This window comes from Leptodactylus fuscus, chromosome 5 (assembly GCF_031893055.1).
Source record: "Leptodactylus fuscus isolate aLepFus1 chromosome 5, aLepFus1.hap2, whole genome shotgun sequence".
In the NCBI taxonomy this organism is placed as follows: Eukaryota; Metazoa; Chordata; class Amphibia; order Anura; family Leptodactylidae; genus Leptodactylus; species Leptodactylus fuscus.
This window is the reverse complement of record NC_134269.1, coordinates 159,374,369-159,387,691: the sequence shown is the minus strand read 5'-3', so window position 1 is coordinate 159,387,691 and position 13,323 is coordinate 159,374,369. Positions and strand designations below refer to the sequence as shown.

The 13,323-nt window shown below is 43.2% G+C and overlaps 1 protein-coding gene across 1 annotated transcript; it reads right to left on the bottom strand.

Annotated features, from left to right (window-relative positions):
* Positions 1-621: 621 nt before the first annotated feature.
* WASHC3 (WASH complex subunit 3) lies at positions 622-11,206 on the bottom strand. Its single transcript, XM_075276344.1, has 7 exons — positions 11,105-11,206; positions 9,591-9,689; positions 6,645-6,710; positions 6,100-6,222; positions 4,888-5,007; positions 4,550-4,614; positions 622-1,132 (listed from the first exon to the last, which is right to left on the bottom strand). The coding sequence occupies exons 1-7, from the start codon at positions 11,153-11,155 to the stop codon at positions 1,054-1,056; spliced, it is 603 nt and encodes a 200-aa protein (XP_075132445.1). The 5' UTR covers positions 11,156-11,206; the 3' UTR covers positions 622-1,053.
* Between the last annotated feature and the right edge of the window lie 2,117 nt (positions 11,207-13,323).

The window sequence follows — 13,323 nt, the reverse complement described above, 5'->3', positions numbered from 1 at the left end:
AGTTCCCCTTAGAACTACGCGAGTGTACTGTGCATGTGCAGTATGCTCGCGAACTTCTTCATTCCAGAAGAAAAGAAGATGAAGACGTGGAAGAGCCAGGACAGGAGGACGTCGCTGGAAGAAGACAGAGAGGAGGGCGTTCCAGCAAGATGACGTCCACCAGTGCACAAACTGCCCACTGTGCATGGGTAAGTATGATTTAATAATCATTTTTAGGGTATTATTTAAAAACGGGGGGAGCTTTTAAAATAAGATTAGCGGTGCCTGAATAGCCTTTTTAAAGGCTATTCAGGCATATGTGGGGCTCATACGGCATAATTTTGCTGATAGAGCCCCTTTAAATGTTCCAAATTGCACAAAGTAAAATATTGGCACAAAGTACAGACTATCTTTAGTACGATTGATCTGGGACAATATACATATGACATCCTTATGAGAGGAGGTCGCCTCACTTTATCACATTTTCCTTTAATGCTGATGTAAAAATTTAAAGGAAAAAAAAAAATATTCAGAGCAGCATAAAATTTTACATTATCTAGTTGTATCCAATGATATAAATCAGAATACCATATATATAATACCATATATACTTGTACATGAATGTTATTTATTAGCTCATTTATATGCAGTAAAGAATACAAAACAGTTCTGAAATACTAGATTTTTTTTTTTATATCGGTAACAATCTGTGCTATTTTCTTGAAATAATCTGCCATAATCTGAAACTCCTTCACAGAACAGTCTCCATATTTACATATATGCAGTTATCACCAAATATAGTTAGTACAAAAAAAATTCAAGATCTCTATGTTACACTGCTTGACTCTGTCTAATAAATCTGATGGGTATTACACATGTACAGAGGAAAAAGCTGGAGCACTGGATATTTCTAATGAAGACAAAGCAGGAGCTGTACACTGCCTACACTGTACTTTACATGACCTAGTCCTTTGTATACATTCTCTGGATTAACCTTTACATAACGCTCATTAGCCTTATACATAAACTTATAAAGTCTAGATAATTCCAGGACAGTATAGAAGATACCACTCTTCAGTCACTGAATGAGGATTCACTGTCAGAGCTGTCTTCAGGTGCAATGTCTCCATCTGGGACTGGGGCATTAGGGGTCCTGAAAAGAAATAAGGATAGTTTACATTATACTACATTGCAATATTAATCTGCATCTATGAAATTTACAAATGTGATTACTGAGGTATTTTGGTACTTAAAGGGGATGTCTATATCACTTGAAGCTGGACACCAATCAGTCCATCATCTGAATGTCCATCGTTATTGAATTTCCTCATGATGGGACTATTAAAGGATTATCTTATCTGTCTGCAGCCAGACATGCTTTATGTTTTTACTTTATTAAATGCTGTTCTACACTCACCGGCCACTTTATTAGGTACACCTGTCCAACTGCTCGTTAACACTTAATTTCTAATCAGCCAATCACATGGCGGCAACTCAGTGCATTTAGGCATGTAGACATGGTCAAGACAATCTCCTGCAGTTCAAACCGAGCATCAGTATGGGGAAGAAAGGTGATTTGAGTGCCTTTGAACGTGGCATGGTTGTTGGTGCCAGAAGGGCTGGTCTGAGTATTTCAGAAACTGCTGATCTACTGGGATTTTCACGCACAACCATCTCTAGGGTTTACAGAGAATGGTCCGAAAAAGAAAAAACATCCAGTGAGCGGCAGTTCTGTGGGCGGAAATGCGTTGTTGATGCCAGAGGTCAGAGGAGAATGGCCAGACTGGTTTGAGCTGATAGAAAGGCAACAGTAGCCAGAAGAGCATCTCTGAATGCACAGTACGTCGAACTTTGAGGCAGATGGGCTGCAGCAGCAGAAGACCACACCGGGTGCCACTCCTTTCAGCTAAGAACAGGAAACTGAGGCTACAATTTGCACAAGCTCATCGAAATTGGACAATTGAAGATTGGAAAAACGTTGCCTGGTCTGATGAGTCTCGATTTCTGCTGCGACATTTGGATGGTAGGGTCAGAATTTGGCGTCAACAACATGAAAGCATGGATCCATCCTGCCTTGTATCAACGGTTCAGGCTGGTGGTGGTGGTGGTGTCATGGTGTGGGGAATATTTTCTTGGCACTCTTTGGGCCCCTTGGTACCAATTGAGCATCGTTGCAACGCCAAAGCCTATCTGAGTATTGTTGCTGACCATGTCCATCCCTTTATGACCACAATGTACCCAACATCTGATGGCTACTTTCAGCAGGATAATGCGCCATGTCATAAAGCTGGAATCATCTCAGACTGGTTTCTTGAACATGACAATGAGTTCACTGTACTCCAATGGCCTCCACAGTCACCAGATCTCAATCCAATAGAGCATCTTTGGGATGTGGTGGAACGGGAGATTCGCATCATGGATGTGCAGTCGACAAATCTGCGGCAACTGTGTGATGCCATCATGTCAATATGGACCAAAATCTCTGAGGAATGCTTCCAGCACCTTGTTGAATCTATGCCACGAAGAATTGAGGCAGTTCTGAAGGCAAAAGGGGGTTCAACCCGTTACTAGCATGGTGTACCTAATAAAGTGGCCGGTGAGTGTATATTACTCATTTTGTGTCTTACTTTTATTAGTTGTCAGCAGAAGAGCTTCAAAATTTTTATGCAAGATACCAGCATTTTTTATTACATAGTCGTTCCAACTAAGGGCACGTTCACATCTGCGCCCAGGTGTCCATTCTGCAGGTTTCCGTTTCCTGCATAAAACAGAGCAGGAGACGGAAACCTGCAGGAGTCTCTCACCCATTCATTTGAATGGGTGAGAGAGATGTCCGGCCGTGAGCGTTTTATGCTCTCCACCGCGAAACCGTGTTTTTTAATCCGGACACAGAGTCGGACATGCAGTACTCTGTGTCCGGATTAAAAAATCCGGTTTCGCGGCGGAGAGCATAAAATGCTCACCGCCGCTCACGGCCGAACCCGGTCTGTGCTTTTCGTCTTCTGGCATGCAGAAGACGGAAAGCACAGAACGGAGACCAGAACGCAGGTGTGAACCTGGCGTAAGGGTATGTTCACACATCAGTATGCCATCCGTCGGTTTGAATTCAGTTTGACACTTCAAAACGGACTGATGCACATACTGATTGTATACTGACACCTTTTTATGCTGATAGCAAACGCTGTCAATCCCCTAGAGGACAGATAAGGGGATTAAAAGTAGCAATTGTAAACAGAGTAGAGATAAGGAGGACACAGGGACATTCATTATATCTCCTTATCTTTACTCTGTTTACAATTGCTACTTTCAATCCCCTTATCTGTCCTCTAGGGGATGGAGAACCTTTGCTATCAGCATAAAAAGGTGTCAGTATACAATCCGTATGTGCATCAGTCCGTGTTGAAGTGTCAAACTGAATTCAAACGGACGGATGGAATACTGACGCTAGGTTCACACCTGCGTTCTACTCTCCGTTCTGTGCTTTCCATCTTCTGCATGCCAGAAGACGGAAAGCACAGACCAGGTCTGGCCGTGAGCGTTTTATGCTCTCCGCCGCGAAACCGGATTTTTTAATCTGGACACAGAGTACTGCATGTCCAACTCTGTATCCGGATTAAAAAACCCGGTTTCGCGGCGGAGAGCGCAAGACGCTCACCGCCGCTCACGGCCGGACATCTTTCTCACCCATTCAAATGAATGGGTGAGAGAGACTCCTGCAGGTTTCCGTCTCCTGCTCTGTTTTATGCAGGAAACGGAAACCTGCATAAACCTACGGAGAGCAGAACGCAGATGTGAACGAGCCCTGATGTGTGAACACAGCATAAGGCTGGGTTCACACCTGCACTCGATGACCATTCAGGGTTTCCATCCCCCATTCCACTTGAAAAATGCAGAGGGAAAAGTACTGCAAGCAGTACCTTTTTCTCTGCATTTATTTGGGCGGAAACGGGTAATCGCTTTTTAAGTGGCTTGGGTTTCTGTTTTCCAAGTCCCCAAGCGAGGCGCTTCATTCCTGTTTCACTTCTTTTGCGCGATATGGTCGGGCCTGGGTTGGGGTGGCGCTGTGGCAGATCTTTGTTTGTTTGTTTGGAACCCTTTTCTTTTCCTTAATTTTGTATTGTGTATGCACTCTCCTGATTGTATTGTTTATTTTGTTATATCTTCAATAAAACGAGTTTAAAAAAAAACAAAAAAACAACCTCATTCTGAACAATTAGTGCTAAAAAATTTCCATAAGAGGAGCTGGTAAACCAAACCACCAGTGGTTAAGATCCTCTAATTCATTAAACTGAATCCCTAGCAAATATGCAACAAACTATACAGCTAATTAATTATACAATATTAATAATTGTATAATATAATTAAAAATATTTTATATACTCTCTCTCTCTCTATATATATATTTATTTAACCTGCAGATTCCACCTATATGACTTAATGCCATACAATGAGGCATCTTTGCGAATAGCAGCAGAAGACAATGTGTAGGACTGTTATACTCATGCTATACTTTTCTCTTCTAAATGTTCTAATACTTATCAGTATGGAAGGATGAAACTATAATACTCACTCTAAGAGATCCGGGTTTAGTCCTTCAGAAATCATTTTGTTTCGAATAGCCATTACAGGCACTCCCTATAAGACAAAATGCCACAATATCTCAAGTAAATCAATGCAGCATTAAACATGGGTACTGCAAAACAGTCACTTAATAATATGAAGGAAGATGTAGTCAAGAACAAGTTAGAGGTCCTTTTGAGGAATTTCCAGTCATAGGCTATCCTAAGAATAGGCCATCACTGCATTATAAATGAGGATCTGTCTTCTGGGACCACTTTCTATATTTCAGACACAGTAGCCTATCCATTTCAGATGTTTGAGGGAGTTTATCATTTTTTACATGCTTACCACTTGGACCATCTTTAAGTATCGGGCATATCTTGGATCTTTTGCCACAGTAGGAATATTTTCAGCCTGTACTTCTTCCTTTGGTAAGGTGTTATCATTTATGGGATTCTGCTGTGTAACCTATTAAAAGTAGCAAAGTAATAAGTTAGCAGGGGCTTAAATATAATGTGACTAACCTGGCACAAATCAAAGATAAGATCTTATTCACATATATGTGTTTTGCATCAGTATTTATGAGTCAAAACCAGGAGTGAAGGCTACATAGAGAGAAGGTATAATGGAAAGATTTGCACCTGTGCCATTTTTCACCTGATCCCGGTTTTGGCTTTCAAAGGCTGATGCAAAACAGTGACATGCAAATAAAGTGTAATAAAGGAGTAAAGAAACATATTATATGCAATACCTATGTGTTACAATCTAAATTAGTATATTGTTCAGGGTCAGCACCAGCACCCAGAAGACCCAAGCAAGTGCCAGGGCCCACAACAACTGGGGGGAGGGGGGTGGGGGTGTTAGTGTCTACAATGAGCACTTCTATCAACAACACCAATTGCTCACCAGATACCTCTTCCCTGATCTGATGCAGACAGTGTTAATAAAAAAAAAAAAAAAAAGAGAGGGGGGTGCAAAGAGGGGTGAGTAATTAAGAAATCCGTACTCACCACTAACTCCACAGGGCCCCACCAAACATTATCATGTGGGGGGAAGCAATAGGGATCATTATACTGTGTGGGAGCACTATTGCGGAATTATACTGTGTAATACAGTCTGTCTTTTTCTTTTGGATATTTTATAACATATTATACAATAAGTGCAATGAACGGAATGATGTGGACACCCAAGCAGTAGTTACAGCAGGTTTGCTGCCGCAAACTCACCAGTAACTAGTCTACTGCCATGTTCAGTAGCAGCACCAAGGATTACATCTCTATAAATCTCCTCTACATGCTGTAACTAAAACCTCAGCAGTTTTACATCCACAAGGTGTCAATTATTGAGCTGCAAGAAAAAACACCCAATTTTGGGTGCTATTTACTGACAGCTTTTGGAGGAACAGACTACTGTGGTGCACTATATACACAATATACAAAATAACCACTATTCATCTTCACTGAGCCTCCACCACTGCCATTCCAACTTGTACCCGTTCCCACAGCGAAGGCTCGCTCGCTTTATACACATAACAATCCATGCTACTAGTAACCCACTTACTTCTGACTGTGGTGTAACTGAAGTGGCTTCTGGGACAGGCTGGGGCGGCAAGTGGCCATTGGTAATGTTGTTGGACAATTGTGTTTCAACTTTAACATCTTCTAAGCCAGGAATGGAAGAAAGCTAAAATAAAGCAGCAGCACTTCAGAATCAAGACGAACAAGGAGTCCTGGAAGCCGTCATACCAAACATTGATGTCATTAATATTTCTCTAGTTCATTTGCTTAATTTTGTTAATTAACAAAACTAAACTACTAAACACTTCTGTATGTGAAATCATTCTTACTTTTCTAACGCTAGCATTCTAAATTTTATCTGCACCTGCATAAAATTTTTGAACAGTACTCTATGTAGATTATAGTCATGTAGTTATAGTTAAAAAAAAAAGACAAAATGTCCATTAAGTTCAATCATGTAATGGGAAACATCATGACTGTCTATACATCTCCATAACCATAAATGCTCTTTCGCATCTAATTCTTTTTTGGAAGCCGTCGGCTGTGACTGCCATGACATTTCACATAGAACAGTTTATATCGACAAACCTTTGCATCTAGAATATTGAGCGTTGTTTCAATCTGCTGGATACGTAACGAAAGGGCAGACAATTTCTGAAACAAAAGCAATAAGATAATAGATAAGGAGAGTTCTATATCTTTTATGTGAAGGTGGTTTCAGTCTCAAGTGTCATAAATCATTTTAAAAACACATAGTACAAATCCTATGTACACATAGCATTCAAAAAAAGTTACATATAATATATTACCTTAAAAAGGTTGTCCAGTCTAAAAATTATTTTTTAAATTAGGCCAGGTAAAGTGAAAAACAAAAACAAACACTCCCCCCCCCCCCCCCCCCCCCACACACACTCACTCACCGGTCCTCAGATGCTCCAGTGTCCCCCAGCGCAGTCCAGTCCTGCTGCTGTGCTGTCTTCTTTTGCCAGAAGTCCTCGCCGGCGGTGACGTCCCGTGTTCCTTTCATTAGGCTGCTGATTGGCCTTAGTGGTCATGTGCAGCGGGGACTTCCGCAGAAAGAAAACAGCACAGCTGCAGGATTGAACATATATACAGGAGATACAAGCCCCTGCTCACATGACGTCCTATACGTCATTGAAGATGGCCGACATCTGCGGGGAGTACACCGGAGGCAGGGAGAGGTAAGTAACAGTGTTTTTTATGTTTGTATCCTCCCCTGGGTCTCCGATTATTATACTCTGAAGACAAATACAAGTGGAAAGTTTTACAGAATAAGAAAGACTTAATTTCTGATCCCCTGATGGACCAAGAACATGGAAAAGAAAATGGTAGTATGATTATAGTTGGTTAGTGACCTTAAGTGGGTGATGAACTTCCATTTGTTTTTAACCAGTCAAGACACACTTGGGTAGTTAAATGAAAGCCTAACGTGAAATATCACATTCATTGCATAGATCATAAAAATAATCAATGTTTGCTAATTATCTGCTGTTTAAAATACTAATCAGATACATTTACTTACATATTACAGCACCACCTGGTGATCAAAGCGCTTAGTAACATGTACAGTGCCTACAAGTAGTATTCAACCCCCTGCAGATTTAGCAGGTTTACACATTCGGAATTAACTTGGCATTGTGACATTTGGACTGTAGATCAGCCTGGAAGTGTGAAATGCACTGCAGCAAAAAAGAATGTTATTTCTTTGTTTAATTTTTTTTTTAATTGTGAAAAGTTTATTCAGAGGGTCATTTATTAGTCAACCCCGCAAACCACCAGAATTCTGTTTGGTTCCCCTAAAGTATTAAGAAGTAGTTCAGGCACAAAGAACAATGAGCTTCACATGTTTGGATTAATTATCTCTTTTTCCAGCCTTTTCTGACTATTTAAGACCCTCCCCAAACTTGTGAACAGCACTCATACATGGTCAACATGGGAAAGACAAAGGAGCATTCCAAGGCCATCAGAGACAAGATCGTGGAGGGTCACAAGGCTGGCAAGGGGTACAAAACCCTTTCCAAGGAGTTGGGCCTACCTGTCTCCACTGTTGGGAGCATCATCCGGAAGTAGAAGGCTTATGGAACTACTGTTAGCCTTCCACGGCCTGGACAGCCTTTCAAAGTTTCCTCCCGTGCCGAGGCCAGGCTTGTCCGAAGAGTCAAGGCTAAGCCAAGGACAACAAGGAAGGAGCTCTGGGAAGATCTCATGGCAGTGGGGACATTGGTTTCAGTCAATACCATAAGTAACGTACTCCACCGCAATGGTCTCCGTTCTAGACGAGCCCGTAAGGTACCTTTACTTTCAAAGCGTCATGTCAAGGCTTGTCTACAGTTTGCTCATGATCACTTGGAGGACTCTGAGACAGACTGGTTCAAGGTTCTCTGGTCTAATGAGACCAAGATCGAGATCTTTGGTGCCAACCACACACGTGACGTTTGGAGACTGGATGGCACTGCATACGACCCCAAGAATACCATCCCTACAGTCAAGCATGGTGGTGGCAGCATCATGCTGTGGGGCTGCTTCTCAGCCAAGGGGCCTGGACATCTGGTCCACATCCATGGGAAGATGGATAGCACGGCCTACCTGGAGATTTTGGCCAAGAACCTCCGCTCCTCCATCAAGGATCTTAAGATGGGTCGTCATTTCATCTTCCAACAAGACAATGACCCAAAGCACACAGCCAAGAAAACCAAGGCCTGGTTCAAGAGGGAAAAAAATCAAGGTGTTGCAGTGGCCTAGTCAGTCTCCTGACCTTAACCCAATTGAAAACTTGTGGAAGGAGCTCAAGATTAAAGTCCACATGAGACACCCAAAGAACCTAGATAACTTGGAGAAGATCTGCATGGAGGAGTGGGCCAAGATAACTCCAGAGACCTGTGCCGGCCTGATCAGGTCTTATAAAAGACGATTATTAGCTGTAATTGCAAACAAGGGTTATTCCACAAAATATTAAACCTAGGGGTTGAATAATAATTGACCCACACTTTTATGTTTAACATTTATTAAAATTTAACTGAGCAACATAACTTTTTGGTTTGTAAGATTTATGCATCTGTTAATAAATCCTGCTCTTGTTTGAAGGCTCTAACTTATTTGCATCTTATCAAACCTGCTAAATCTGCAGGGGGTTGAATACTACTTGTAGGCACTGTACATCTACCTAATATGCACACTCATATTCAGTTTCTCTTCCCATAGCCAGGTTTCTGCATAGAGGAATCAATAGAAATAGCAGCTAATAGAAAAACTTTCTGCTCTCCTTGTTGGAGAACGGACTGTGGAGACAGTGACTGAGCATGTGTGACCACCAACAGTCCATTAATTAGGTGGACGCACACACTGTTATTCACTTTGAAAACAAAGTGGTGCCAAACTATGCAAATAAATGGCATAAATCATTATTGGAAATTTTTTAAAAGAAATATTGTTTATTGTTTTATGATATATACAATGAACATGATAGGACAACCCCTTAATTGTAACATGTTACATGTTGGAAACACAACAAACCTCTTCACAAACTGTTGAGAAGCGATTAAGAAACTGCACAGTGTGCACCACAAACTGGTTGAGGAAAGCTACAGTTCTCTTCTGTTGGATGGCGGGGACCTGCAGAAAGAGAAATATATAATAATAAAGAGAGTTCTTATTTTCTATAAAGCACAGTCACTGTCTGATATACCCTGTTTTTTAGTTCTTTACCATTTTTTAAAACTTCTGCTAACAATACACAGAGATATTCAATTCTTATATCCATAGGCTGAAACCTATAAAGACCTAACTCTAAGGTTGCGTCTAGAAGCGATGTAGATGGTGGCTTTATATATAAAATATCTCTCAACACACATGTCCTTGCCGGGTTAAGAATGGACCGTCTGGATATATATATATATATATATATATATATATATATATTTTTTTCATTCAACAGGTGATTCAGAATAGGTTAAAAAGTAATTTCTTAAAGGGGTGTTCCAGTACATTATTTCACACATAAGGAAGCCTTAAAAAAAAAAAAAAATATATATATATATATATATATATATATATATATAACAGTATATACTTACCTGTCCATTTGGCTGTGGATCCAGCAGAGAGTCTTAGTTCGGGTTCCTAATCTTTGCTTACCTTCTGCTGCACACTAGTGTTCCTTTTGAATAGAGCATCAGCACTCTGATTGGCTGACATGCTCCTGTGTACTCCAAGGTTCAAGAACATTGGGACCCTGAACAGAGACTCTCTACTGGATCCCCACCTGAAAGACAAGCGTGTACATACCATTTGTTATTTTAGGCCTCCCTGGTTTCAAAAAGTGTAACTCCAGAAACTGTTACTACAAACTTTTCCAATTGCATTGAAAAATCAATGTATACTGCAAATTCACTGCAAATTTATATAGTGAAGGTCTGAAATCTGTGATAAAAATCTGCAGCATTGCCACAACATAATATGCATGATACACAGGACTGTTTTTCGTACTTAGAAGATTTCTGCTACTTGTGGATTGCGCTTTTAAAACCTGCAGGTCTTGTTCACGCGGTTTATGGACAAACCGTTACTGTCAGCCATTTACGAAGGCATCAGAGCAGGAGTTGGATTCCTCCACCCTGGTAACATGCTCAGTCTCTCACAAAAATGTAGCAGAATTTCACACCAGATTTCACTGTTTGCAATGCATAATGTTTCAATGTCTCCAGGCCTGGACATTTCGGGGTTTTAGGGTTTCACCCCAATATGTATAACCCCTGTGAAGAAGCCGGCTGGCATCATACACACAGACATAGAGAAATGGTTATGGAAGATGCAGAACTGAGACACCTACAGTCATTCTTCTTTACAGCACACAGGTCACCTCCATAGTCTGTTATGGCTGCTAGCAGGGAACAATAGCTTGCATTTAGCTACAAAGTGCAGATAACATTGTCCCCTTGACTATAAGCAGCACAGCACACTCTTACTAGACATGCATATAGAAGTGCTGCTGTGCTCCAGTCACTACATGACCACCATACTGCACCCACCTTGGTAAGGTCTATGCCAGATCCAACTATAGGCAGCCCATCCTCATCCATCACAGTAACACTCAGCAGTTCTTCCTGGACAGTCAAGTGACAGCAGCTGCTACATCCTGCAGAGAGCTGAGGGCAGGATCACATGAGCAGTCACATGGGTGCGAGGGCGGAGCTACAGAGACTGGAGCAGGAGCTCAGTAATAGTCAGCGCTCCAGCAAGTGTGAAACTACAACTCCCAACATGCACACGTGCTCTGCTGTACTCCAAATCTCCAATGGAAGTGAATGGTGCATGCTGGGAGTTGTAGTTGCTGTCCCCTATTAGAGTGTAAGAAGCTGCAGAGACTAGAGGTGAAGACCTGTGTCATCGTGTGCTACGGCTACAGGATGTACAAGGGCAGGCTAGTGGTGTGCCCTGCTGAGACTTGTAGTTCTCTTTCAGGTTCTCCTGTGAAATGTGCCAGTAGCTTCATTTAACCCATTAAAGATTATGTATTCTAGGACAGGGTTCGGCAACCTTCATTACTCCAGCTGTTGTAAAACTACAACTCCCAGCATCAGTAACTAGGAATGGTGGGGCCCCGTGGCGAACATTTGACATGGCCCCCCCACCTCCCCGACAAACAGACCCCTATCCCCCCCACATTTCTGCGCACACCATATTGCCCCTTAGTGGCTCCTGCACACATTATAATGCCACAAAGTAGCTCCTGCACACAGTATTATTCCCCATAGTGGCCCCAGTACACAGTATTATTCCCCATAGTGGCCCCTGCACACACAGTATTATGCCCCAGTGCCCCCTGCGTACAATACATACCTCCCAACCATTCACAATGACATTCACAATTTGGGTGACATGTCCCGCGGTCCCGGTTGGAGGGAGGTATGTCCCGATTTCAACTCAGATCTGCGTCCAGATGAGATGATCGCGTCTACAAGCCAGTAGCCGGCGGCAGCAGCGAAGCGAGGAGCTGACACAGGTCAGCTCCTCGCTTCAGCCGCATATGTGTCAGCGAGAGAGGCGCGCAGCGGCGAAGGCAAGTGTAATGTGGAGGTGGAACGTGAAACTGGGGGCAGAGATGGAGAGGACGGCATGACACTGGGGGCAGAGATGGAGAGGACGGCATGACACTGGGGGCAGAGATGGAGAGGACGGCATGACACTGGGGGCAGAGATGGAGAGGACGGCATGAATCTGGGGGCAGAGATGCAGAGGACATGAATATGGGGGCAGATGCAGAGGACATGAATCTGGGGGCAGATGCAGAGGACATGAATCTGGGGGCAGAGATGCAGAGGACATGAATATGGGGGCAGATGCAGAGGACATGAATCTGGGGGCAGAGATGGGGGACATGAATCTGGGGGCAGAGATGGGGGACATGAATCTGGGGGCAGAGATGCAGAGGACATGAATCTGGGGGCAGAGATGCAGAGGACATGAATCTGGGGGCAGAGATGCAGAGGACATGAATCTGGGGGCAGAGATGCAGAGGACATGAATCTGGGGGCAGAGATGGGGGACATGAATCTGGGGGCAGAGATGCAGAGGACATGAATCTGGGGGAAGAGATGCAGAGGACATGAATCTGGGGGCAGAGATGTGGAGACATGAATCTGGGGGCAGAGATGGGGGACATGAATCTGGGGGCAGAGATGGAGGGACATGAATCTGGGGGAAGAGATGGAGAGGACATGAATCTGGGGGCAGAGATGTGGAGACATGAATCTGGGGGCAGAGATGGGGGACATGAATCTGGGGGCAGAGATGCAGAGGACATGAATCTGGGGGCAGAGATGCAGAGGACATGAATCTGGGGGCAGAGATGCAGAGGACATGAATCTGGGGGCAGAGATGTGGAGACATGAATCTGGGGGCAGAGATGGGGGACATGAATCTGAGGGCAGAGATGGGGACATGAATCTGGGGGCAGAGATGTGGAGACATGAATCTGGGGGCAGAGATGTGGGACATGAATCTGGGGGCAGAGATGGGGGACATGAATCTGGGGCAGAGATGGGGGACATGAATCTTGGGGCAGAGATGGAGGGGACATGAAACTGGTGGCAGAGATGTGGGGACATGAATCTGGGGGCAGAGATGGAAGGGGGACATGAAACTGGGGGCAGATGAAGGGTGTATATGAAACTGGGGGAGAGATAGAGGGGAGACATAATTTACTGGTGACTGTAGGAGGATTATACTGTGTGCGGGCACATGAAAA

Bases quoted from the DNA above. Each gene is read 5' to 3' on its own strand.
- WASHC3 (XM_075276344.1), bottom strand. From the start codon at position 11,155: ATGGATGAGGATGGGCTGCCTATAGTTGGATCTGGCATAGACCTTACC. The intron at 6,223-6,644 runs GTTTGTCGATAT...GCTTTATTTTAG, and splicing joins TCAATATTCTAGATGCAAAG to CTTTCTTCCATTCCTGGCTT. The intron at 5,008-6,099 runs GTAAGTGGGTTA...TACTTTTAATAG, and splicing joins CAGTTACACCACAGTCAGAA to GTTACACAGCAGAATCCCAT.